The following is a 26,202-nucleotide window of genomic DNA, read 5'->3' as shown; positions in this document are numbered from 1 at the left end:
TCAAAATGAGGCATTATTGCCTTAGCTGCACATATCTAACAACATATTTCTTTCTCTCCTTTCCATTACTTTTTCTTTGGTTAAAATCAACTCTGTTGAGAACAAGAGAAAAAGAAAAGAAAAAGGAGAAAATTGTGGAACAAAAAAATGATTCTTCCTTTTATATTGTAGTCATTCTTTGATTTACAGTCACTTTGATGGGCTCTAAGACTAAGGCTCTAAGGTCAGTTTAAAATTAGCATGAAAGATAATCCTCAACGTTTGTTTAGTGACTGTTCAAAGTTACAACAGCACTGGAAAAAAATGATTTGCAACCAGACAGACTTCACACTTACAAGCATCCTCACAGTCACAAGACCAAAATCTGGGGACTTGGCAGCTGGCATATATATTCCTGATGATTGCAGCATCCTGGGGTCCCATGATTGCCATTTGTGAACTTCCCAGCCATCTTTTGACAAGGAAAGTTGGGAGGGGAAGCCAGATTAGCTTAACGACTGCATGTTTCACTTAACTGCAGTGAACAACCATGGCAAAAACAGGTAGCAAAATTGGAATCGGCTCACTTAGCAGTTTGCTTAGAAATGAAAATTCTGATCCCAATTGTGGACAGATGTAGAGAATTACCCGTATACTTGTTTGATCCAGCCCTTGTTGCTCTCCCTGCCCAGATGCAGAGCTCCAGCCTTGATTCCAAGAATTCTGTTCAAATTCCAGAACTGCTGGAAGAGCATTAATGTATGTGTGCGTTCAAAAGAAGAAATAATAGTCGTGTGCTATTTTCCCCCCCCATGACACAGAAAAAAACAACCCCATCAGAGGACACTAGCTCCCCTAAAAGCTCAGCTAACACACACCTATTCAAGGATCCACTTCAATGCTCTAGTTTAGATCAAGAAATGTCTGAAGGCTGCAGAAGTGAGTTAGGGGCTCAGAGAAAGCGTTGATTTACCTTCTCCTAGCTAGCTAGATATGCCTGCTGATACACTGCAGAGATCTGCCTGCCTCTCAGATCTGGAGACAAACAACAGAGGAAAAGCCAACAGTGGCAATACCCTACAGGCCAGGAAACTACTGTAGTTCTGATTGCCATCATTAGGTGGCAATAGAATGGACTGCATATCTGTATTAAGCTGTCTGCACAACATCGAAGGATTGTTTTATGTGGATTGGAAGCAGTTTGTTTACACAACTTGCTATATTGTTCTTTCTGCTCAGCCAGGTGTCATTCCTTCAATAAACAGAACGTTTAGAATAGCAGATCGGCTCCTTTCATCTTGGATACAGCCATTGGATTGGCTCTGATCTTTCAACTTCAAGAACTTCCAAGCCAAATAACCTCCATTGCATGATTTAAAAAGCGCTCATAAAATCAGCATTTTGATCATTTCGTGACCGGCTGACCAGAAAGTAGGTTTCTTCTCTCACGAGAACGTTTTTTGCAATTCTTGGCAGATTTGTTTATAAACGTGGAAGCTAACCGCGTGCAATTATGCGCACTCGAATTTTGATAAATGCCTTTTTCTGTCACCCCAAGGACATGGGATTCAAATTCCAAGCACTAATTAGCTGGCTTTCGGTGGCAAAACCCAGCGAACATCGACCTTAAAATCTAAAATATTAAAATGAGGACCCAGATTGTTGGGGCAATAAGCTGTCTTTGTAATAATGCCGCTTGGGGGGCCCCCCGAAAGCCCTAATAAGCAGCCATATACATAGAATGAAGGCTACTGCTAAGCACATTTAATTTGTGCTTAGATTGTAAGCCGCCCTGAGTCTTCGGAGAAGGGCGGGATATAAATGATATTAAATAAATAAAATAATCGCACACCAGCAATTTTCATTGGGTGTGTGTGTGTGGGGGGGAAGGAACACCGACACAACGGGACTAGGAAGTAAACGTCACGATTAAATTTACTGCCGTCGACAGGAAAAGTACAACAGCACACAAGCAAGACTAGACGTGAACCTTATTCACCGACGTCGGAAAAGAAATTACATTCACGTGTCGATAGGAGGAAGGGGGTGATTAGGATTCTCCGCCTGGAGTTATTTATAAAATTTTTTTAATCAGGGTGGGATTTAAAAAAGGAAAAAAAAGAACACAGTAGTTAAGAGTTTTGAGACCAAGCTCTTTTAGGAGGAAGTGGGCGGCTCTAAAAAGAGCCTTTGGGTTTTCTCGGGTCTCAAGCCTCGCTGGGCAGCGCGGCCGCCTTCTCACTTGGAGCTGGTGTACTTGGTGACGGCCTTGGTGCCTTCCGACACGGCGTGCTTGGCCAGCTCCCCGGGCAGCAGGAGGCGCACGGCCGTCTGGATCTCCCGCGAGGTGATGGTGGAGCGCTTGTTGTAGTGGGCCAGGCGGGACGCCTCCCCGGCGATGCGCTCGAAGATGTCGTTGACGAAGGAGTTCATGATGCTCATGGCCTTGGAGGAGATGCCGGTGTCGGGGTGGACCTGCTTCAGCACCTTGTAGACGTAGATGGAGTAGCTCTCCTTCCGGCTCTTGCGCCGCTTCTTGTCGCCCTTCTTTTGGGTCTTGGTCACCGCTTTCTTCGAGCCCTTCTTAGGCGCGGGGGCCGATTTCGCCGGCTCGGGCATTCCGGATAAGAGGATCGCTGTTCTTCGCACGGAAAAATAAAGTTTAAAAAAATAAAAACAAACACAAGGAGGAAGTCTGAAGAAGGAGACCCGATCGCGTCCCTTTATTTATAGTCTCTCTATGCAAATGAGAGGATCCAAAGCAAGCGCGATGCTATTGGCCGAAGGAGCTTTGATCTCATCGCTCCTGCGCACGCACATGCAAATGAGAGCCCTGCAAATGCCCGGATTTCCATTGGGTAGAAAACTCTACCTGCGGCTTCCTACTGGTCGCCTTGAAAGCTTGCGTTCTGATTGGTGCTAAAATCCTGGTAACAGGTCTGGCCAATCAGGAACGGTGCTGGCGGACGCGAGGAGGGGATAAAAGGAGTCGGTTTTTTTCTCTTTCTTTAATTGCTATTTTGCTTTTTCTGCCGTGTCTGAGCTGAGCCGAGTCAGCGTCGCAATGTCTGGACGTGGCAAGCAGGGGGGGAAAGCTAGAGCTAAAGCTAAATCTCGCTCCTCCCGTGCTGGGCTCCAGTTTCCCGTAGGTCGAGTTCACCGCCTTCTTCGCAAAGGGAACTATGCCGAGCGGGTCGGCGCCGGAGCCCCTGTTTACCTTGCTGCAGTGTTGGAGTATCTGACAGCTGAAATTCTGGAGCTGGCTGGAAACGCTGCCCGGGATAACAAGAAAACTAGAATAATCCCTCGTCACCTCCAGTTGGCCGTCCGTAACGACGAGGAGCTGAACAAGCTACTGGGAGGCGTTACTATTGCCCAGGGAGGAGTGTTGCCCAATATCCAAGCTGTGCTACTACCCAAGAAGACAGAGAGCCACAAGCCCAAAGGCAAATGAACCTATCCGTCTTAAAACATCAGTGTTAACACACACAAAAGGCTCTTTTAAGAGCCACCCACAACATCAAAAAAGAGCTGTTTACTTTATTGTTTTGGGATTTATACGAGATATAGTGGGTGTGCTCAAGTTCACTTCCTTTAAGCATTTGACAACACTTGCAGCTTTGTGTAAATCAAGTGATTGCAGCCCTCTACTGAAGCAGTGGGTGGCCCTTAAAAGGGCCTTTTGATTTATTTTGAAAAATTCCCAAGCTGAAATAAAATTTAACCCCCAAATCCGTAGAGAGTACGGCCTTGGCGCTTCAAAGCGTACACCACATCCATGGCAGTCACGGTCTTTCTCTTGGCGTGCTCGGTGTAAGTCACGGCATCGCGGATGACGTTTTCGAGGAAGACCTTTAGCACCCCGCGAGTCTCCTCGTAGATCAAGCCCGAGATACGCTTCACTCCGCCGCGACGAGCCAAACGGCGGATAGCGGGCTTAGTGATGCCTTGGATGTTGTCTCGCAAGACTTTGCGGTGGCGCTTTGCGCCTCCTTTCCCCAAACCCTTTCCGCCTTTCCCACGGCCAGACATGTCGCCGAACGATAAAACCCGAATCTTACAAAGAGTTCGCCTTCTAGCTCACGTTTATATTGGTTGTTTTCCGACCAAAAGGAAAACTGTCGCGAAGATGGGAGAGGACAGCCCAGTCGTCCAATTAGACTACAATTTGATAGGGCGATGCTATAGGGCCTTGTCCAATAAGACTCAGCCTCATTTTAAAACAGCGAATGACTAATGGTTAACTCAATGCATTTCGAATTACAAAGGTTATATGTTCCAAGTAGTTTCATGATATATATGGCTGTAAAATAATATCCAGATTGTCAGTTCACTTTTACGGAAGTACAACATTGCAGGCATTTAGCCTCCTTCTTTTAACTAGAAGTGGCTGTTTTGTTTTGAAACATATCTTGTATGTGCAATAAACACATAAGTGATCAAATAAAAAACTTGGGAGTTTTAGAATAGCTTTTCATCTTAACAGTTTTGCTTGGGTTGTTTTTCTTCAGAAAAACAGGCGGGATCTAGAAGCATTTCAATCAAGCAGCTGATAAGGTAACAAACTGACAAAACTATAGATCAGGAACTGCACGAGGCAGTTTTGTTACAAACGAATTGCAAAGCAAATATGTATCTTTTGCCACAGCTCGACAGAAACAACTGTTTTTCTTAATTATTTTGAATTTGAGAGGAAAAAATAAGCAGTAAAGAATGAAATACAAACGCACACTTTGCAGAGTCTAAGTCAGGGGTCTTCAAACTTGGCCCTTTGATGACTTGTGGACTTCAACTCCCAGAATTCCTCAGCCAGGCAGGCTAGCTGAGGAATTCTGGGAGTTGAAGTCCACAAGTCACCAAAGGGCCAAGTTTGAAGACCCTTGGTCTAAGTGTACAAAACGCTAACTTGTATAATAGTCAATTTGGAATGCAATTACTTCCGAAGTGAAGGACAGCAACATTTAAGCTTCCAGTTCAGCACTAGGGATATCCAAAGGGAAAGAATCGACCAGGCTTGGCTATACACATTATAAAGGCAACAATAGGGTTTCTTCATAAGCCTGCGGCTCTCCATCGCATACCAGAAAAGGTAGTTCCAGCAGTTGCACAACTCTAAAATTCGCAGCTGCGTGAATAATTGCTCCTAATCTCTAGCTTTTCCTGTTAACCGCAGCATTCACAGATCACCTCCGGCGAAGGCGCGTACGCAAATTGCGACCCTGGCTGTCTTATTGCTTTTCCTCCAGTAGGAAAAAAAAAAATTTCTCTACTCAATTGGTCCTGCTGAGAAACCACGTTTGCATTGGCTGAGGCGCCTTGACGTCACAGTCAGCCAATCAGAAGCGCCGCTTTCCAAGGGGGAGGCAGGCATAAATGCTTCCCCCCCCCCCAGCCTTTCTGGTCAATTAAGGAATCCCTTTTGCGTTCGCGGAGAGGAAGAGCCGGCTCGTTTTGAGGAATGTCTGGTCGCGGCAAACAGGGAGGCAAAGCCAGAGCCAAGGCCAAATCTCGGTCTTCCCGAGCCGGGCTCCAGTTCCCGGTCGGTCGCGTTCACCGCCTGTTGCGGAAAGGGAACTACGCCGAGCGGGTGGGCGCCGGCGCTCCCGTCTACCTGGCGGCGGTGCTGGAATATCTCACGGCGGAAATCCTGGAGTTAGCCGGCAACGCAGCTCGGGACAACAAGAAGACCCGGATTATCCCCCGCCATTTGCAGCTGGCCATTCGCAACGACGAAGAGCTCAACAAACTCCTGGGCAAAGTGACGATCGCTCAAGGGGGCGTCTTGCCCAACATCCAGGCGGTCCTCTTGCCCAAGAAGACGGAAAGCCATAAAGGCAAGTGACCTGCTGTTGGTTGACCGACGGGCGAGTGCTTCGGAACCTGAACCCCAAAGGCTCTTATGAGAGCCACCTACAACCTTTTAAGAAAGCGCTGGTCGTCTCTTCCTCTCTTCGAAATAACGTCTTTCTTGTTCGCTTGCACCGGCAGTTCCGAAATAATTGTCAAGTCGTCAAAACGGCTTGTCATAACGCCGGTCCCGTTTTTTTTTAAGTTTTTTATTTATTTTTATTTTTATTTTAATTCCATTTATATCCCGCCCTTCTCCGAAGACTCAGGGCGGCTTGCAAGCTTAGCAGTAGCCTTCATTCTATGTATATGCCTGCTTATTAGGGCTTTCACACACACACCCCAAGCGGCATTATTACAAAGTCAGCTTAATTGCCCCCAACAATCTGGGTCCTCATTTTACCTACCTCGGAAGGATGGAAGGCTGAGTCAACCTTGAGCCTGGTGGGACGCGAACCTGCACTAATTGCAGGCAGCTGGTGTTACTTAAGGAGGCATTAGCCCACTGCTCCACCAAGGCTCTCTAGTTGTGTCTCGGGGCATTGATTTTTATCTGGTCTACAAGAGTTCGAATCTGTTCCCATCCTAGCCTCTTTTTTTCCCCAAAGGGGGATTTATGGGACTGAGAGATTTGAGGGGAACTCTTGAACGCGAAAGTATGAATTGACTTGAGATTACGCCGACTTAAATCTGAGTGAGTCACCCAGGGGTTTAAAGTGTTGTCAGGTAGAACTGACTTGACTACGCAGTTGACCAGACCTGCAAGTAATGTAACATTTGGGGGGGGGGGTTGAGGGTGGGGAAGGCTCTGCATGTTTCAGTAACTGGAGGCAACATTACCAGCCATTAATATGGCTCGAAGGTCTGGAAATTTGTGTTCAAAATGTGGTAGTAACATGTATGTACATTGAACGAGATCAGGCATACACAGTCCAAGCCGGAAGAAAGACATTAAATTATCTTTCAGTTCTGCATTTCCCCAAAGCCAGCTCTTGAGTTCAGAAAAAAAAACCAAGAGAGTGGTGGTTATTCTCTGTGAGGAAAAATCAAGTGGGCATCTTCACTTTGCATTTTTGGTTTTGCAAAAAACAAAAACAAACCTGAGCTGAAAAACAACCACTAAAAAGTCTCCCAAGGAGTTCTTCACCTCTTGCACTGGTGAGATTTGTCTCTTCTCCCCCCCCACCACACCTCCCTTGTGTTAGTTGCAGGAATCAAATCAGAATTGCCATTCTCAGAGCTGTTTTTCCTTCAAGTCTACTTTGAATGTAGTTTGGCAGCAAGCCATTACCTGGTATTGGTCTGTTATCATGGAAATGGTACAGTTCAACACCCCACCACACACACACACACACACACACCCTCCTGTCCCCAGGAGGTTTGGAGATTTGGGTATTACTGGAGTGGAAAAGAAAAAGTTCCCAAACCAATGAAAGGTTGTTCTCTTCCACCTTCCTCCCCTCCCCCCACATTTAATTGGTCTTCAGAGGGATTTTTCTTCCGGCAAGCAGGCAGACTGGGCTAAGGTTGGAAAGCACCATAACAACACTCCTGGGAAGGTACAAGTTACATTGTCCCCAGCTTAAGCCTCTCTTTGGAGCTGTCTAGTAAATAAAAAGGGGTATTGTTGAAGAGGGTGGTGCTGAGATGGCCTAATGGGATTAAGTCAGATAAACACGTCTTTCACTAGAAAAGGTTTACCTTCCATCAGGCAATTTGTTTTTCAGAATGAATAAGAAGCAGGTATCACCATACCCAGCTATGGAGGGTAACCTGACCTAAAGCCAGTTAGCCCCCCCCCTTTTTTTTTAAAGGGGAATGTTTGTGTGTGGGAGGGAAATCAGAGGATGGAGGGGTATGTGTATTATATCTCCCACTGCCCTCCCCTCTTGGAATTCAGGTCATTGTGACTGTCTCAGTCAGTTCTTGAGGACAGTGAGTTTACATTAGCACATTGTATTTTGTGCACTATCTTGGATAAGTTTTTAAGTGATGAAAAGTACTTTGGAAGATGGGTACGGAAACAAAAAATAATGAAAATTTGCAAAAATCATCTAAGAAGGATCATGTTTGCCTTCAAGGCCGAATGCCTCGGTAGGCAACCGACATCCAATTAAATTTGGTCTTAATTACTGAGCACCCTCCTGCCCCTCCCAAATTTATCAGATGAAAATGCAAGTATTCCTTGTTTAGTGATCACTGTTGGGACCAGCCACTTGGTTGTTAAGAGAAGCAGTCTCTAAGTGAACCTACATCTGTTTTGAGGAGTTTCAGCTTTACAGCCCTCGGAAAGTTGCAATTGTGAGGACAGGTCATATGTTAATTACTCTCTTGTGAGTTATGATTTTAGGATTAAAGAATTCTAGCCAAGAAATGCTATTAAAAACTGAATGAAGGTCTTGTGCTCTCAAATTTGCTCCGTTGTATGCCAAGTTTCTTTCCACTTTTGTGAAATGAATTAGGAGTGATGGATGTTAAGCCAGTTCACTGTGGGTATTACCGGTACTACGACAAGATTCCCATCACAGCCATCCCAAAACAGCCTCTGATTAAACTTTGGGAAACTGCAAGCTTCTGAAGTAAAAGGAAGTGAATCATTTCTGACATCAGGAAAATGATATATCAGTAGGCTGGAAACATTCCCATTTATAAATTAATGTTTAGTCTGGACTGTAGAAAATTATGGTGGAGAATATAATCGTGAATTTGAGATGGTTGGCGATATGACTAGCTCTAACAAACAAAATGGAGACTGCACTCTTTTTCTGTCTGTCTTTTGGTCATGACCAGGGCAAACTAGTTCATCTTTTTACCTAATCTTATCAGACCCAGATTGATTCTTCCTGCCCCTCCAGACAAACCTCCCTGCAATCCCATCTGAACGAAGGAATACAAGCCTCCTCATCAACTCTCAGAGCAGCCCAAGGGCAGCCCTAACCAGAGTTGCAACATAATGAGGAGACAGATGAGACACCCCAATCTTCCATTCTCCATCAGTGGATGACCTCAGCATTCTGTTTCCTTTAACAAAGGATTTGCTCCGTTCAGTTCACCTAACAATAGAATGACAACAGGTAGGCGGACAAAGATCTCCGTGGCATCCTCAAAACTAGGATTTCCTGCATTGTAGCCTTAATTTTTTTTAAAAAAAAATTGCTTTGTTTGGGGTTCCTCTTTTTCTTCAGTGTGCTCTGGACTTCTGAATTTCCCACAACAATTACTTGCAGTATTGTTTTAGGGAACCCCTGGACAAGAACAGGATGGGAAGATCTGTCCCGGCCCTTTCTCAAAGCCAAGATAAATCACAAACAGTACCTCAAAGATGTCTGCTGAAGATACACAAGATAGTAAAGAACAACACAACATGGGAGATGCATTCCTTTTACGGTACTTTGTATATGGAGAAGCGGTTTTATACTCAGCAAGCTGAGCCGGCAGCTCTTCCTATTTGCATTTCCTTTCCAAACAGTCATCATGTGCTAGCCCAGGGGTAGGCAACCTCGGCTCTTTTATGACTCATGGACTTCAACTCCCAGAATTCCTGAGCCGGCTTGGCTGGCTGAGGAATTCTGGGAGTTGAAGTCCATGAGTCATAAAAGAGCCGAGGTTGCCTACCCCTGAGCTAGCCTGTAATTATGGAGTCCTTTACATATCTGGATTATATGTCTTTAGTTTTTAGTTACAGGTAGCTCACGACTTACAATAGTTCACTTAGTGACTGTTTGAAGTTACAATAGCTCTGAAAAAAAGTGGCATGACCATTTTTCACACTTAGGACTATTGCAGCATCCCCTGTGGTAACATGATTTACATTCAGATGCTTGACTGACTCACATTTATGAACAGGTGCAGTGTCCTGGAGTCATGTGATTCCCCTTTTGTGACCTTCTGACATGCAATGTCAATGGGGACGCCAGATTCACTTGACAACCATGTTGCTAATTTAACAACTTCAGTGATTCACTTAAGAAATGTGGCAAGAAAAATCATACCAATGGAGCAAAACTCAAGTTAACCAATTTCTCACTTAGCAACATAAATCTGGGGCTCAATTGAGGGTTACCTGTATTTGAACTTTAGCTCAGATGCAAAACACTCAGGGGAAGATAGAAGGGGTTTTGAACCTCTTCCCATTCTTTGAAGCAGATCTTCTGCGCATGCTGAAATGCTCTAGTCTTCTGAAGGATGGGGGAGAAAGCAGTTTCTCAAAGACCTTATGTTCGACATGCCAAAATCTCATCCAAAAGATGGTTTCAAACCCTCTTATCACTTGCATAATCTCCTGTTACGAGAGGCCCATTAATGAAGTCCATTAATGAAAAGCAAGCGGCTCTAAAAGCAAGCCACATTCCCAACAAATTCATTAATGGTAGACTGCCAATTTGCCTATATTTTACAGTCATGGCTGTTAAGTGCAGCCAGCATGGATAGAATAGTGCCGTAGGAACAAGAATGCACATCATCTACATTAGAGCTAAGCAGCAGCTTATTGGTCACCGATAAAGAACAAATCCTGAATGAGATGGATATTTGATGTGCTAAAGCAGACATGTTAAACACAAGGCCTGGGGGCCGGATCCGGCCCACAAAGTGATTTCATGTGGCCCACAAAGCCATCCTGGAAATGGCCCCCACTGCCTTGGCCCTGGCCCAGAGACCCTCCTCCTGCCAGACACCCTCAGATCTGTCCCACTCCTGCCCAGGCCCCCATAGGCACCCTTGATGCGAACGATGTAGAGATGGCCACACCCACCCAGTAGGCCATACGCACTCTAGCCACACCCACCCAGTAGGCCACACCCACCCTGGTCACACACCCCCCCCCCCAGGGCAACCGCAATGCTGATGCGGCCCTCAGTGAAATTGAGTTTGACATCCCTGTGCTAAAGCTTCTGAATAAGGTAGGCATTCTGGGGGTCTGTGGATATAAATCACTTACATAATGCTCCATAATCAGTCACCCTTTTTTTCTTTCAAAATTATCATTTTAATATTTTTAAAAACACTCTGCAAGGGAAAGTATCATCACCACACAGCCCCAAAGCTCCTACTGATATAGTAGAGATCATCCTGGAAAAGTAATTCCTATGAATTTTATTTTATTTACTGTACAGCATCTACAGAGGCCACGCAATCACTGGTATACAAATATAAGTTTAATTCCTATAAATATATGTCTTTAACTAGCTTTGCCCATCAAGTTATTTTGGGAAGATGCAAATCTCCCACAGTAGCTGTCTGGGGCAGAGTATACGTGTTGCCAAAATTCAAACCATCTCTCTCGTCTCAAATAGGCTGCCCAACACTAGCACACAAGCCAGTTATTTAAAACCTGCTCCTTAGAAACCAACTGCGACTGGTTTCTACAAGGATGTTATTGAAAAATGGAACTCGGATTAAAACCTTTACAAAGCTGAGCTAGAGGGGCAAAACTATAATCATATACATGCTTATCAAGATGAATGTCTTTCATCTGAAGTTTTCTCCCTTCTAACTTCTACAAAATTATACGCAGCCCACTCACCTTACAATGAAATCTCTGGGTTTCATTTCTTTCCTTAGGAGGAAATGGCTACCATTGTGACTGATCCACCTGAATTCCCATTTTACTTTTACAGCCAAGCTAATGCCCCAGGACAGGTATTGGATAGAATGCAGACATTTCACGACCAGAAAATTTGGATCTTTAAAATGTCCAACGAATAAACTTTTATACATAGCATTAAAATGGAGAGGGAGGGAGAAATGAAAAAAAAAATCCTATTGGAAAAATTCTGAATTCATCGTAAATTTAATTCATCGGATTTAACAATCCCTTGCCACGCTGAATACGCATTTGCAAATTCAGATTTTGGAGAAGCCAGTACTGCTGGGACTAATGATAGTACTACTATAGCTTTTAAGCAAAACTAGTCTAAACCCCGCTCCTAACACAGGTCCACGTGTACGCTGCAAACCGCGATAGCCGTTTTCAAAAGAAGCGGAAGTGAAGCAGCTCTTTTCTCGATAGATCTGAGTGGCCCTTAAAAGAGCCTTTTGGATTGCTTTTACTGGCGGGAGGAAAGTTTTAAGCTCTCTCCCCGCGGATGCGGCGCGCCAGCTGGATATCTTTCGGCATAATCGTCACCCTCTTGGCGTGGATGGCGCACAGGTTGGTATCTTCGAAGAGGCCAACGAGGTAAGCCTCGCTGGCTTCCTGCAGGGCCATCACGGCGGAGCTCTGGAAACGGAGATCGGTCTTGAAATCTTGGGCAATTTCTCTGACCAGGCGCTGGAAGGGGAGCTTACGGATGAGAAGCTCGGTGGATTTCTGGTAACGACGGATTTCTCTTAAGGCGACAGTGCCGGGGCGATAACGATGAGGCTTTTTCACCCCACCAGTGGCTGGAGCGCTTTTTCGGGCAGCCTTGGTAGCCAGCTGCTTGCGAGGAGCTTTTCCTCCAGTAGACTTTCGAGCAGTCTGTTTAGTACGGGCCATGGTCCGCCTAGAGAGCAGCCGATCCCAGCGAAGTAGAAAGCAGACAATAAAAGAGGAGCCGCTGCAAGGCTGAGTATTTATAGCCGACTCCTCCTCTCTTGATTGGCTGAGTGCGTTCGAATTTCCCGGGCTCGGAAAGGATTGGCTACAATGTTTCGCTGTTTTTTTTTCTCTTGCCTCTTTTGTACTCGAATGGATACGTCAGCAAACAGGACGTTCAAATTCTTTCTGCTCTGTGCAAATAAGTGTTCTCACAAATAATACCTTGCAGATAAAGGGTTCCTTTCTGCGCTGAAGAAATCCGGAACACCGATAGATGGCGACAAGGATTTTTTTTCATGCCTCTCTGTAAGCTTAGTTATCCATATTTTTGCAACGCAGATTTTTTTTAAAAAAAAAACAACTCCAAGGTATTTTTTTGTGTATTCATCTACTTAGCGAGGACGAATATAATTTGCAAAATTGTTCTAAATTTGAATTGGTGAAAATGTTTAGCAGTTGTGGAAATAGCGTGTGGCACCAATGAGACCCGGAAACTTAATTCCTCGTCAGCCACAGAAATTTATGAGTGATCGGGGTCAGCCCGATCTGCCTACTTCGCAGGGTTGTTGTACAGAAAAATGAGAAGGGAGAAGACTAAACTCCATTTTTGTGCATTGAGTTCCTACACAAAAAATATATTTAATAAACGCATGTCACTATTAAGCATGTCACTAGTAAATGTTTTCCTATGTTGCCTAAAACAATGGGAGAGCATCTTAACTTGTATAGCAATTGTTTATTCCAAGTTTATTCCGTTTTATATTTTTATATTTTTTTCGTTTCATTTTTCACAATTTAAGCACTTGTTATGTAGAATAGTTTATTAACTGATTAGTCATGACCTGGTTATAGTTTTTCGTTATGCTCCTCTGGCATACAATTTACACTACTTTGGCTGATCTCTAAAAATCTGTCAAGATCGGCTGCTACGGGCAGAACAGGCCAGAAGCAGACTGGAAAGAAAGCAACTACTTCCACATTGTTCCCAAAATCTGCATGGACGCACCCATGAAAGCTCCACGCAGGTCGATCGGCCTCTTCCTCGAAGTGGGGCGCTCCATGTTGCTTTCTCAGGAATAAAACACACATATACTCCTTTCTGGTCGTCTCAACAGTTTATTTTTAAAAATGGATTTAATACTGAAAAAAGGGTTCTACAGTTAAGCGTCCTTTGGTGAGTTATGGATCAGAATTTTAGATTGAGGTTCCCCTAAGATGGCAGTCTGAATAATTCCGCCGGACACGGCGATCGGTTAAGATTTACCTCCCTATCCGAACCCTTTTATACCTGTTAAAGAGGTAGACGATTTGGAATGTAACAGCTGAAGCCTTCTGTATAGCAACAGGTGGTTTTTCTAAATCTAAAATCAATATTTGCCAACGTATGTAGTAAGCCCTGGACTAGATATTAGTGCCAGCTCCGAGGATATGGCTTTGGATCTGAAAAGGAAACTTATTCGCTACCCTAGACTCAGCTCCTTACTTGAAATTGTAGGTGGCTCTGAAAAGAGCCTTTGGGTTTGAAATTCAATGTTCCTTTCTTCACGGCAACTTCTATTTTCCTTTCGCTTTATGGCTTTCCGTCTTCTTGGGCAAGAGGACCGCCTGGATGTTGGGCAAGACGCCCCCTTGAGCGATCGTCACTTTGCCCAGGAGTTTGTTGAGCTCTTCGTCGTTGCGAATGGCCAGCTGCAGATGGCGGGGGATAATGCGGGTCTTCTTGTTGTCCCGAGCAGCGTTGCCGGCCAACTCCAGGATTTCCGCCGTGAGATATTCCAGCACCGCTGCCAGGTAGACGGGAGCGCCGGCGCCCACCCGCTCGGCGTAGTTCCCTTTCCGCAACAGGCGGTGAACGCGACCGACCGGGAACTGGAGCCCGGCACGGGAAGACCGAGACTTGGCCTTGGCTCTGGCCTTGCCTCCTTGTTTGCCGCGACCAGACATGACGTCGTTCCTGAGTCAAGTGCAACACACCAAACGCCCAACGCAAACCGGCAGTGGTTAGAAACGAGCGAACTGGGGGCTTTTTATGCCTTTCCGAGGTCTGCAATTGCAATGTTTGGATTGGCTGTTCCGGCGTCAGGCTCTCTTAGCCAATACGAAGGCGGGTTTGTCAGCATAACCAATCGAACGGCGTGAACATTGACTCCTTCCAATAGGAACCACGGCACCGAAGTCCTCTTAATTTGCATCTGCGCGCGCAGCGACAGGGAGTGTAGAGGTATTAGCTGGCCAATAAGAACGTGGGAGCTCAGCTACCCTTATTTGCATAGGAGGCCTTTAAATAGTGGGAAGCCGGATGTTGAACTTATTTTGGTTCTTTTCGAGGGACGTGGAGCGTCTGCTTTTCCGGACGGGAAGGAAGTTGGCTTGTTGGCTGTTCGCGTTAGCGCTTGTTCAAAAGAACCTTGTTTCACGATGCCCGAGCCGGCGAAATCGGCCCCCGCGCCTAAGAAGGGCTCGAAGAAAGCGGTGACCAAGACCCAAAAGAAGGGCGACAAGAAGCGGCGCAAGAGCCGGAAGGAGAGCTACTCCATCTACGTCTACAAGGTGCTGAAGCAGGTCCACCCCGACACCGGCATCTCCTCCAAGGCCATGAGCATCATGAACTCCTTCGTCAACGACATCTTCGAGCGCATCGCCGGGGAGGCGTCCCGCCTGGCCCACTACAACAAGCGCTCCACCATCACCTCGCGGGAGATCCAGACGGCCGTGCGCCTCCTGCTGCCCGGGGAGCTGGCCAAGCACGCCGTGTCGGAAGGCACCAAGGCCGTCACCAAGTACACCAGCTCCAAGTGAGAAGGCGGCCGCGCTGCCCAGCGAGGCTTGAGACCCGAGAAAACCCAAAGGCTCTTTTTAGAGCCGCCCACTTCCTCGTGAAAAGAGTTTTTAAGTCGCTACTTTGTTGCACCCCTGCCGACTTGAGCACTTGAAGCTTGGGTCTCCCAGACGTCGCTTTTCATCACTAATAAAATGCAAAGATTGGGCTCTGTTAAAAAAAAACCAACATGGAAAGATATATAGGGGGGAAGAAGTTTACATACTACGGTATTGGTCGAATTGTATAGGGCAGAAGCGTTTTATCTCTAGTAACGTGCTAGCTTTTAAAAAAGTAAGGTGATCTTGTGCTTAATTGAAATGCAAATAAAAGTGCAAAAGGGTTCATGGGTTGATCAGCATGGCTTCCGGATCTGATCTTGCAGGTGCTGAGTTTTAAGTTTTTTTTAAAAAAAATTCTTGCCTGTAGCAATTGTATACATAAGCTGGTGGACACTCCTAATACAAGCAGTCCTTGATTTACAATTTAATGATAGTGGCACTGGAAAAAAAATGACTTAGGACAATTTTTCACACAATCGGCTGCATCCCGGTGGTCATGACATCGCCAGGGCTCGTTGCCTTGGAAGGGTGAGGAAGATTCTCAGGGATGACTCACACCCTGGACTCTTTACTCTTTACTCTCCTACCATCCTACCAACAGGCTGAAAAATAGCTTATGCAGAATTGACTTGGGAGGCCGGTGTGTGGGTGTAGTTGGTTCACATGGTGTGGTAGGATGGAGGGTTTGTTGTCACTGTGTTGGGGGGAGAGAACATGGGGGGGGGAGGCTCAGCTAATCTCAATGTACACATGTTGTGCTTTGACAATAAAGGTTTATTATTATTATGTGATCAAAATTCAAACACTTGGCAACTGGCTCATATTTGTGATGGTTGCAGTGTCCTCGGGTCTTGATCACCTTTTGTGACTTTCTGACAGGCCAGGTCAATGGGGAAGCCAGATTCACTTAACAACCATGTTACTAACTTAACAATTGCAGTGCTTCAGTTAACAATTGCTGCAAGAAAGGTGGTAAAAATGGACAAAACTCCCTTAACAAGTCTCCCTTAATTGAGTTGATCCACTTGCTGCTGGTTATCCTCTTCTCCAGCATTATGGATGTCTCCAGAAACAGGTCTTTGCATAACATGTCCAAAATATGAGAGTTTGAGCCTGAGCATGTCCATTTTGGCTGAGAACTCTGGGCTGATTTGTTTTCTTGTCTGTTCGTGGCATTCTGAGGAATCTTCTTAAGTTCAAAAGCATCAATAATCTTTCTATCCTGCTTACAGTATCACATGGAAAACCACTGCCTGCATGGTTCTGATTTTCTAACTGTAGATGCATTGTGGCAACAATGTTTTTTTTCAAGGCTTTCATTGTTACCTATCAAATGTTGCCCTGAGACATATTTCTTGATAACTGGTTCCATTGTTGCTGACAGACAATCCTAAAAGGCAGGAGATATCCATTAATCCATTGTTTCCGTTGTCAGTTCTAAGGCTGATGGCTAATCTGTTATTAGTTTAGTCTTCTTTTAATTTAATCATAGTCCAAACATGTTGCAGCAATCCAAATGAACAGTGATGGGGTCATGAGCTTATCAACTCAGGAGAGAAAAAAAGTACTTTTATTAATTTGATTTATATGCCTCCCCCTATCTCACCATAGCAACTTTGGACAGCTAACACCATATGAAATATAAAACAGAGAACAATCTAAAAAAAACTATAATGGCAACTCAATCATCAATAAATTATTATCTCACAGGCTGCAACCAACTTCGTGACCTTCCTGTCCAGATCAACATCCAGAGCTTTCAGGTTTTCCAAAAATGCAACATTGAGGCATGTTTCTTTTCCATTCATCCCACTGCATATAATTAATTCAAATATATTTTTGTCTAACAGGCTAGCTGGAAAGTAAAATGCAAAAAAGAAAATGTTGATGGGATGACTACTATAGAAATCATGGAATCTCTGTTTTGCCATAGTATTAATCTTCATATATACAAATACCTCTAACACCATTTTTTTTGAGGTTCTCCTCAGGGCTATGTCCTACGTCCGCTGCTCTTCACCCTGTTGACCCATGACTGTTGTGCTAGTTTTGCCACCAACCATATTGTGAAGTTCGCAGATGATACAACAGTAGTGGGCCTTATTCATGATGACAATGAGGGTGCTTACCGTAAGGAGGTTGAGGGGTTGGTGAACTGGTATAAGGAAAACAGCCTAGTTTTGAATACTGGAGAAACCAGAGAACATTGTCGATTTCAGAAAAGGCAGGCACAGCCACACTTCTCTGTGCATTAATGATTCACCTGTGAAGATGGTTACCAGCATCAAATTCTGGGGTGTGCAGTTAACAAGCTGGCTTGGTCGCTCAATAGTGAGACACTGGTGAAGCGGGCACAGCAGCGCCTGCATTTTCTGTGTCGCATGAGAAAAGCACATCTTCCTTCCCCTGTCCTGATCACTTTCTACAGGGGGACGAGCGAGAGCATCCTGTCATACAGCATCCCAGTCTGGTTTGGAAGCATCACTGCGTCAGACAGGAAGGCGGTGCAGAGAGTGGTGAGGATGGCCGAAAAGATCATTGGCAGTTCCCTCCCCTCCATCTAGGACATAGCACAGAAGTGTTGCTTGAGCAGGGTCTTATCTGAGACACTACACATCCTCTTCACAACCTGTTTTCCTTGTTAACCTTCTGGGAAAAGGCTTCATGGTATCTGTGGTGGAACATCCAGATTCAGCCATAGTTTCATTCCATACAGCATTAACCTTGTGAACTCTCAGGCTTCCTCCTTCCGTTATATATTCAAGATAGACACTGTTTAATATTTATTTGTTATGTATATGTAGGGGTGTGGGTCTATTCATATGTTGTATATAGTATGTTTAGGTGTGTGTCATGTGTGTGTTCACTTTGAGAGTGGTCAACTAAATTTCATTTTTGATGTGTGCTGTTGTGCCCACAGTAAAAGAAAATGACAATAAAGGTTATCTTATCTTATATAAAATGTAATAAGTTTCAAGCATTCAGATTTGCACTTTATGATAGGCTGGGATGAAGCCATGTCCTGAGATGAGGATATAAATACAGTGTTAATAAAGTTATAGGTAACATTTGGTGGCATTCTTTACAGTAGGCGAATCAAACCAAGGTGGATGATTTGATCTAATGTATGTGAAGGAGATGTTGTTTCAGAAATTAAGGTCCAGGCTTCTAGTAGCATAAATCATTTTCCTAAAATGTAGTTACTGTGTTTGAACATCTATAGTGCTAGTATTCAGATCATTATATCTGCTACATTTACTTTCTTCTCTTGGAACCTGCCAGACTCCTTGATAGATAGTAAACAACCTAAAAAATTGTTTCATCCCAAGAAAAATAAGGTTAACATCATCTTTACCAGCAGGGCATTTTTGCCGTGTGTTGTTAACACACGGTATACTTAAACATAGTTCACACTGAACCTGGCTTTAATAGGACTGTGCTGAATATGATTTTCTGCATTTAGACTCTCTGGATTAAGCTAGTTCTTATTATGGCAACTAGAATGGCATCAGGATTTAAAAAATAAATAAATAAATAAATATATTTCTGTGTTATGGTTCTCCCTTGATTCAATTTAAGAAAATGGATTGGCTTTAAAATGTATCAGGTGAATGTTAATCCAAAATTTAATCTTGGCTCTTCAGTCCAAAACTATTATTTTTACCTCTCCCCAGAAAGTGAGAGTGCTGATGACTGCATTTAGGAAGACTGTCACGCTCCAGCATTTAAACTGGAGAGAAAACCAGACTCAATAATGAATACAGTACTTGGATTAAAAAGTACAAGTTTAGCAACTCCAACCCATTCTAAAGCATATTAGGTCTTAAATTTGTTGCAATGAAAAAAATCAAAATAAAAATGTTCTAGCTATGTCTAGATATCTCCTTCCAGAAAGTTTATTTTATGTTGGCAGCATTTCCATTTCAGACAGGAAATCAATGGGTCTGGATGATTCATTTAGTCCAGCTGACCATTTAGTCCAACATAATCTATTCTAGAGGTTAAGATTTTCAGCAAAGAGTTGAAAGTGTCAGAAACTAGGCATTTTTGTCTGTCCAGGTTACACATTGGAGGGTTGCTGCTACTATAAGCCTAACATGCATAGAAAGAGGGAAAAAAGGGAAAACCTAAATCTAGCTAATAATATCCCACAGTAGTCTAGCTATGGTTAAGATGGTTTCTGTGACTCTTCATAGATAATCTATAATTCTGAGTAATACGCAAAATAAATTTCGAATCAAATGTAACACAAACTTCAGTCAATACATTCCCATTCTCTTTATTATTATAGTTACAGAAACAACCTCATTTCCTTTTTTTAAAAAAAAAAGTTTGGGTCGGGTTTTGTGTTTTTTTGCCGACTTGTAATTATTTTCTTGTTACAAAGCGATAGAAACTCGTGGGAACAGCAACGGGGAAGAGGTTTCCGATAATTTTTTGTATCAATTTTCACAGAGTTACGTTTGTGGCAATTCTGGACTCGATCGGTCCTCTTATGCAAAAACAGTTTCATCCCGCCAAAACAGGTTTGTTAACGTGGAAGACTATAATTATTCAACTCAACACTTGGGGAATAAGCAACGTCCTTACTCCTAAAACCAGAAACAAAAGAAAGGCGCCAACATTTCCGTTTCAAACGGTGATTTGTCACTGGTGTTTTCGAATTATTTTTCATTCTCATTGGACAAGCCTGAGGGGCGGAAACCTTTGGCGGGATAGGCTTAGCGGCGTAAAGTAACCGCCCTTCGGCGGAAGGTTTCTTTCTGGTCGGGCACTAGAGAATATAAATTCGCCGTTTCCCGCTTTAGAGCACATTTTCTCGTGGTTTCTTGAGCTGGCCGGTTAGCGGAGTCTGAAGGATGTCTGGCCGCGGGAAAGGCGGAAAGGGTTTGGGGAAAGGAGGCGCAAAGCGCCACCGCAAAGTCTTGCGAGACAACATCCAAGGCATCACTAAGCCGGCTATCCGCCGTTTGGCTCGTCGTGGCGGAGTGAAGCGTATCTCGGGCTTGATCTACGAGGAGACTCGCGGGGTGCTAAAGGTCTTCCTCGAAAACGTCATCCGCGATGCCGTGACTTACACCGAGCACGCCAAGAGAAAGACCGTGACTGCCATGGATGTGGTGTACGCTTTGAAGCGCCAAGGCCGTACTCTCTACGGATTTGGGGGTTAAAATATTTTAACGAGCTTTCCAAGATCAATCAAAAAGGCCCTTTTAAGGGCCACCCACTTTTTCATAAAAAAAGCTGAGTTTCCACGAGTGCTGTTTGCTACGGTTTGTAACCGAACTTGAATGTTCCTTATAAACTACTGAGCGCTAGGAACGAATGTTTCTTAGGGTTGCGGTGGCTTACATAAACTATGTTCAGCGAAGCGGGCAGTAAAGGAAAAAAAATGCTTAGAGCATACCTTTGAAGACTCGCCTTAAAATGATTTTCATTTTTTTTCGTCGCACTGTATTTCCGCTTTTCGTTGGTAACTTCAAAATTTCGATGCCATCGTTAACTAGACCAACTTAGGTTTACTAGGGGGGGGCGGGAAATGAAATTTTGGTCCATATTTTTTTTTTTAAAAAGGTTCCTATGAAGTATAACCGGATAATGTGTATCCTACCAAACAATGGATCTTTACTGCCGGCAGCTAAGAAGGCGTATTTTCCCAGCAGTCACATCCTTTGTTCAAATCCTTTGTTTGCTCAATTGTGATGCAATGGTTAGAGGTAGCCAATAGGAACCTACGGGCTGTCGTCGAGTAATTTGGTCGCTTAGATACGGAGTTGGGTGGCTTTTGTAATTCCCTAGTAGCAAAGGCAGCGGGCTTTTTCTAAAATGCTTGCTTTAGTACCAGATAAAAGAAAATGATGGCACGTGTCCTTGGATTCCAGATCAGATTTACTCCTTGTGATAAGACAGCAATCATACCAAACACTTTTTCCCAAGTTTTGTACTTTCTTAATATTTTTCTCTCATCTTTCTTGAGAACCGTTTATTTGGCTGTTGAGCCATTAAAGCTATTTTAAAAAAAACAACCCAACATTGCTTGGGGAACATGTGTTAATGCATTCTGAGTAGTAGATGATTGGGGTCTTCGTGTTTTGGGATCATTTCCCTGCTAAGAAAAGGGTAGAAGGCAACAGATTCCTTACTAACCCTAAGTAGGATAAACAGAATGTCTTGTCGGGGCAGAGCCTGAATAGGATGTGAGATCTTGTGCTTTCCATCTCTTCTAGTATAATTCTTTACCTAGTCGACAGGTCTGCAACCCACGGCTCTGGAGCCGCATGTGGCTCCCAGTCTTCTGCTACGTGTAGTCCAAAAAAAAAAAAAAAAAGCGGGACTAAAAAAGTTCAACCAATCAATTCAAATATGCAGGGTAAGTGCATATCTCGCCTTGGCTCCACTCTTCAGTCAAACCCTGTTCTGCGCATGCGCGCATGTACGTGCATGCGCACACAATTTTTGCGGCTCCCAGTTTTTCCTTTTCTGAGGGAACCGGTTCCGAGTGGCTCTTTCACTGTTTCAGGTTGCTGACCCCTGACCTAGGTGGAGTTATATGTATTGATGACCAGGAAGCAAGAGAATATAGAAAAACTTAAGTGGTTTAACATTGGGAAAAGAATGTACCAAGGCTGCATACTATTATACTGTGTACAATATAATGTATTCCCCCCCCCCCTCTTCATATCTATATAGATTGTATCATGAGAAATTGTGGAGTAGAAGAAATAGGAATTGGAAACATAACTGCTGAGGGAAGTATCAAGAGCTGAAGATATGTGATATACCACTATGACTGGAAGCAAGGAAAAGAAATCTCGATGAAGGAAGAGAGTACAAAAACCAGACTGCTGCTTAATATTACTATGTCAACAGACAATGCCAAGCCAACGCAAATAGATGGAGAAGTAGTTATGGTAAAATTACAGAAATGTTCCAATCTTTCTAATCCTTAATGTCTAGATTCTGGAGATTCTCAGTCATCCAGGTCAGGGTTGTCCCAAAGGTGCCTTTTCAAGAGGCAACTGAACTTTCTTGTTTTTTCTTTGAAGATGTTTCACTTCTCATCCAAGAAGCTTCTTTAGCTCTGACTGTATGGTGGGGAATGGAAGGACTTATATTTCTTGCATACAGCTGGTCATTTGCATTTTCTTAGAGAGTTGTTGAGGCCGCTTGGAGGTTTATCTGTGTCCTCAAGGTCACCTGAGTGGCGCAGATGGGTGTGGAGCCTTCTTGGAACTTTTGAGAGGACAGTGTTGTAGACTGGAGATGGATGATGTCGTATCCCTCCCCCTCTGTTGAGAGAGGGCTGTTCAGTTTGACATAGATGGCCTTTGTGACCCCTCTTTCAAACCAGTGGTTCTCTCTGTCCAAAATGTGGATTTTGCTGTCTTCAGAAGAGTGGCCTTTGTGTTTTAAATGCTGCATTTAAAAGACAGTCTTTTGAAGACAGCAAAGTCACATTTTGGACAGAGAGAACCACTGGTTTGAAAGAGGGGTCAAAAAGGCCATCTATGTCAAAACTGAACAGCCCTCTCTCAACAGAGGGGGAGGGATACGACATCATCTATCTCCAGCCTACAACACAGTCCTTTCAGCAGTTCCAAGAAGGCTCCACACCACTCAGGTGAGCTTGAGGACACAGATAAACTTCCAGGTAGCCTCAATGACTCCCTAAAAGAATGCAAATGATCAGCTGTCGGCAAGGAGTATAAATCCTTCCATTCCCCACCATCCAGACAGAGCTGAAGAACCTTCTTGGATGAGAAGTAAAGCATCTTCAAAGAAAAAACCAAGACAGTCCAGTTGCCTCTTGAAAAGGCACCTTTGGGATAATCATTACTTACTTATGAGATTAAATCATGGACGCACATACAAGAATAACATTGTCCCTGTAGACAAAACGGGTCAGGGTTCTGGAATTATTTCCAAGTGCTTAATAATAGTCAGAAGCAATGCTTATAGTGGGGCAATTAGCAACATTCTGGGCCACTGCCCAACTACTTCCCCCATAGAGGCAAATAGGAATTATGTTTGAAGCTCTCAGTTCGAGGTAGCCCATTTTCAAACCTCATCTTTTGTTGGCTTCCCCCACTCCTTTCGAATTTGTCCCATTCTTTTCAACTTGTGGAGCGTTAGCTTGCTTTCCAACATAGATGAACAGGCTCCTGGGACTCTTTACCAAATTTATTTCCAATGTCCTGTTGCATTTGGAAAAACAGAGCTTAGCTCAGAGGTGTGACTGGATGCTATTATCCTCTCATCATCCTTGATTGCACTGTGGATTTCAGCTTCAACTAACAGAGGCTACCTGGATTCCTGAGGCTGTACAGCAACAAAGAGGAGGAAGAACAGGAAGAACCTAGAGCTTCATCTGGGATTACCCAATGGAGGTGACAAGAAAAAGGAGAATGAAAAGAAGCTCTCCCCCCCCCCCGCCGCCCCAGGTAGTGTACCGTATATAGCAGTGAAAAAAGTAAGGGAGTTAAAGAAAATGTAGTGATGTAGCTGCTAAAAGCATTTTCTTGGCGCCTTGGACTGGAGTATTCAAATGTAGGAGCTGCCACCTAGTGGCCCAGCAGAAGAAGGTTTTAAACCAGACAGCAAATTCTGCCCTCCTTTATTCTACTCTGTACAGTAGTAGTATTTCTGCAAGTCTGAGCGTTTGCAGTGAATGGAGCTCTGCTCTTCTGGAGACAACCCAAAGAAACCTGAAGTTAGCCCTGTAATGGTAATGCAATTATTAGCCCCATCTTGGAAGACACCTTACCAGCAGAGAGATATTTGTGCACTTAAAAGACCAAAATTCTAGTTGGTGGCTCAGTGGGTTAGGACGCTGACCTTGTCGATCAGAAGGTCGGCAGTTTGGCGGGTCGAATCCCGAGTGCCACGTAACAGAGTGAGCGCCTGTTACTCGTCTCAGCTTCTGCCAACCTAGCAGTTCGAAAGCACGTCAAAATGCAAGTAGAAAAATAGGGACCACTACGGTGGGAAGGTAACAGCGTTCCGTGCGCCTTTGGCGTCTCGTCATGCCGGCCACATGACCACGGAGACATCCTCGGACAAGCGCTGGCTCTTCGGCTTTGAAACGGAGATGAGCACCGGCCCCTAGAGTCGGAAACGACTAGCACGCATGTGCGGGGGAACCTTTACCTTTACCTTTTAATATTTTGATTAGGGCTGGTCAACATAACGCGAACCTGTGTGTAGGTTTTCCAGCGCTCCAGACCCCTTCTCCAAGTAAGTCAGAGCATAAAGCAAGGACAGTTTCTTCCTAATTGCTTCTCCATTTCAAAAGACTTCTAGGGAACTCAAAACAGCACCATTGGCACCTCCTGGTGGACCCGTTAAAAGTAATTCAAATGGCCACCTTCCTATTCCAGAAATAGGTTTATCAGACACGTTTGTCATCCTTACCTCTCTACTTTGTTTCTGTATCAAAGCTCAGAATGATGGACAGTTGCTCATAGTAAAATTGGCAACAACATCACTTGTGGAATGGTATCAGGTCTGCTCATAATAGCTATTCCACCCCCACCCCCAAAAAGGAAAAAAAAGTCACACACAGGTCTGGGAAAAGAGCAGCATGATTTTCCTTATCTCCATAAAGGTCACCAGGGAGGATAAGAATCAAGTGAGCAGGCAACAGAGTGAAATACGTTGACATTATCAACTTTTGTATCAGCTAGATTCTAATCCAGAGGTGGGCAAATGGCAGCTTCCTTGCAAACTCTTCCAAAGGTTAAAACAACAACAAAAAGGTTTGGCTAAAGAATTTCAGTCTTATGTCATCCAGTGATTTTTTTGCCAACTAGCTATTTTACCTGTTGGAAAAGTTGCACTGGGGTGAACCTAATCTGAAAAAGAAATATTGCCCATCCCAGTGACCAGTTTTAATCATTAAAAGTAGGTATGCCAAAACTGGTAAAGGGACCACAGAGTGAATACTGGTCCAGGATTTTCAGTCAAGACATTTCATAGCTTTTATTTTCCTATTTGTGTTAATCAGTTGCATTTAATGGAGATAATATGATTTACCGTTGCAAGATGAATTGAGAGCTTCTGCTCTTCCCAGTGTTTGTTCCCATGAGTAGGACATTTGGACCCTCTGATTTTGCTGTGGAAGCAACCTGCTGGTTCTGAAGAACTTGCTTGATCTGCCACCTCCCATCACTCTGACACCACACTACACAATCACCAGGACTTACTATCTTTAAAACAAGAGGGGGTTTGTCCCTAGTAAAATCTCTTATAAACCTAGCTGAATCTGGTTGGCTGTTGTAGCTGAGCAAGACATTTGAGGAGTGAGTGTGGACTGTCGAGGCCATTCTCCACTCGGTCTCAGGTAGGTGTGATCTGCCGTCGACAACACCGACATGTAATGCATTTGAGGAAGCTTGTGCTGATGTAGAAAAGTCGGGGGAAGCGAAAAAGTAGGTTGTAATAGGCACTGACGGACAGTTCACCAGAGGTGTCGGCATACTTTAGGGCCACCAATGGTGTGTACAGAAGGTTTGTCTGGGTCCGGAACGGTGGGCGTTCTTTTGCAATGACATTGACCACAGCCTGTTGAAAGGCAAGGTGGAAAGAGATGGGTTGATACATTTTAAAAAGTATTCATTTAAATAATTTCTCCTCCACTTTTATCATTAAAACCATCCCCTGGTGGAGCCGATTCCCTTTCATGGACGTTCTGCTTCCTCCTTGCTGTTAGAACCATGGTTCCTGAAATGTGAGATTGACTTAAAATTTGTATTTTCACTTCTGGAGGCAGAAAGCCATAGCACAAAGGTGTAGAACATATTTAATTTTAATTTAATTTTAATTCCATTTATATCCCGCCTTTCTCCGAAGACTCAGGGCGGCTTACAAGCTTAGCAGTAGCCTTCATTCTATGTATATGCCTGCTTGTTAGGGCTTTTGCCCCCCCCCCCCAAGCGGCATTATTACAAAGTCAGCTTAATTGCCCCCAACAATCTGGG

At 44.2% G+C, this 26,202-nt stretch overlaps 9 protein-coding genes across 9 annotated transcripts in view; 4 read left to right on the top strand and 5 right to left on the bottom strand.

The window, feature by feature from the left end:
- Window positions 1-1,892: 1,892 nt before the first annotated feature.
- Window positions 1,893-2,617, bottom strand: LOC310635258 (histone H2B 5). The gene has a single exon (XM_083354010.1). The coding sequence runs from the start codon at window positions 2,596-2,598 to the stop codon at window positions 2,218-2,220; it is 381 nt and encodes a 126-aa protein (XP_083210136.1). The 5' UTR covers window positions 2,599-2,617; the 3' UTR covers window positions 1,893-2,217.
- A 426-nt stretch (window positions 2,618-3,043) lies between these two features.
- LOC310635257 (histone H2A type 2-B) lies at window positions 3,044-3,471 on the top strand (the record flags this gene model as incomplete). Its single annotated transcript, XM_083354009.1, has 1 exon — window positions 3,044-3,471. The coding sequence occupies one exon, from the start codon at window positions 3,044-3,046 to the stop codon at window positions 3,431-3,433; it is 390 nt and encodes a 129-aa protein (XP_083210135.1). The 3' UTR covers window positions 3,434-3,471.
- A 167-nt stretch (window positions 3,472-3,638) lies between these two features.
- On the bottom strand, window positions 3,639-4,034 carry LOC310635259 (histone H4). Its single transcript, XM_083354011.1, has one exon. It carries the CDS (start codon window positions 4,009-4,011, stop codon window positions 3,700-3,702), a length of 312 nt encoding a protein of 103 aa, XP_083210137.1. The 5' UTR covers window positions 4,012-4,034; the 3' UTR covers window positions 3,639-3,699.
- Window positions 4,035-5,417: 1,383 nt separating this feature from the next.
- LOC310637002 (histone H2A type 2-C-like) lies at window positions 5,418-6,268 on the top strand. The gene has a single exon (XM_083357245.1). The coding sequence runs from the start codon at window positions 5,438-5,440 to the stop codon at window positions 5,819-5,821; it is 384 nt and encodes a 127-aa protein (XP_083213371.1). The 5' UTR covers window positions 5,418-5,437; the 3' UTR covers window positions 5,822-6,268.
- A 4,660-nt stretch (window positions 6,269-10,928) lies between these two features.
- Window positions 10,929-13,261, bottom strand: LOC310636927 (histone H3.2). Its single transcript, XM_083357100.1, has one exon. It carries the CDS (start codon window positions 12,302-12,304, stop codon window positions 11,894-11,896), a length of 411 nt encoding a protein of 136 aa, XP_083213226.1. The 5' UTR covers window positions 12,305-13,261; the 3' UTR covers window positions 10,929-11,893.
- A 177-nt stretch (window positions 13,262-13,438) lies between these two features.
- LOC310636928 (histone H2A type 2-C) lies at window positions 13,439-14,332 on the bottom strand. The gene has a single exon (XM_083357101.1). It carries the CDS (start codon window positions 14,288-14,290, stop codon window positions 13,901-13,903), a length of 390 nt encoding a protein of 129 aa, XP_083213227.1. The 5' UTR covers window positions 14,291-14,332; the 3' UTR covers window positions 13,439-13,900.
- A 321-nt stretch (window positions 14,333-14,653) lies between these two features.
- On the top strand, window positions 14,654-15,928 carry LOC310634624 (histone H2B 5). Its single transcript, XM_083353132.1, has one exon. It carries the CDS (start codon window positions 14,765-14,767, stop codon window positions 15,143-15,145), a length of 381 nt encoding a protein of 126 aa, XP_083209258.1. The 5' UTR covers window positions 14,654-14,764; the 3' UTR covers window positions 15,146-15,928.
- A 4,131-nt stretch (window positions 15,929-20,059) lies between these two features.
- On the top strand, window positions 20,060-23,648 carry LOC310634410 (histone H4). The gene is made up of 3 exons (XM_083352778.1): window positions 20,060-20,499; window positions 21,917-22,137; window positions 23,512-23,648. Exon 1 carries the CDS (start codon window positions 20,086-20,088, stop codon window positions 20,395-20,397), a length of 312 nt encoding a protein of 103 aa, XP_083208904.1. The 5' UTR covers window positions 20,060-20,085; the 3' UTR covers window positions 20,398-20,499; window positions 21,917-22,137; window positions 23,512-23,648.
- Window positions 23,649-25,044: 1,396 nt separating this feature from the next.
- The window catches only part of RDH8 (retinol dehydrogenase 8), a gene marked incomplete at its 5' end in the record, with an annotated part of 18,698 nt that continues 17,540 nt past the window's right edge, over window positions 25,045-26,202 (bottom strand). Inside the window, one exon of the mRNA XM_083352770.1 lies at window positions 25,045-25,786. Within this exon, the coding sequence (XP_083208896.1) occupies window positions 25,562-25,786 (225 nt within the window). The 3' untranslated portion in view covers window positions 25,045-25,561. The remainder of the gene's footprint in view (window positions 25,787-26,202) is intronic.

Source organism: Vipera ursinii, assembly GCF_947247035.1.
Source record: "Vipera ursinii genome assembly, chromosome: 2".
NCBI classification, from domain to species: Eukaryota; Metazoa; Chordata; class Lepidosauria; order Squamata; family Viperidae; genus Vipera; species Vipera ursinii.
This window is presented reverse-complemented; position numbering and strand designations above follow the sequence as displayed.

Coding starts and splice junctions, on each gene's coding strand:
- LOC310634624 (XM_083353132.1), top strand. CDS start 14,765: ATGCCCGAGCCGGCGAAATCGGCCCCCGCGCCTAAGAAGGGCTCGAAG.
- LOC310635258 (XM_083354010.1), bottom strand. CDS start 2,598: ATGCCCGAGCCGGCGAAATCGGCCCCCGCGCCTAAGAAGGGCTCGAAG.
- LOC310635259 (XM_083354011.1), bottom strand. CDS start 4,011: ATGTCTGGCCGTGGGAAAGGCGGAAAGGGTTTGGGGAAAGGAGGCGCA.
- LOC310634410 (XM_083352778.1), top strand. CDS start 20,086: ATGTCTGGCCGCGGGAAAGGCGGAAAGGGTTTGGGGAAAGGAGGCGCA.
- LOC310636927 (XM_083357100.1), bottom strand. CDS start 12,304: ATGGCCCGTACTAAACAGACTGCTCGAAAGTCTACTGGAGGAAAAGCT.
- LOC310637002 (XM_083357245.1), top strand. CDS start 5,438: ATGTCTGGTCGCGGCAAACAGGGAGGCAAAGCCAGAGCCAAGGCCAAA.
- LOC310636928 (XM_083357101.1), bottom strand. CDS start 14,290: ATGTCTGGTCGCGGCAAACAAGGAGGCAAGGCCAGAGCCAAGGCCAAG.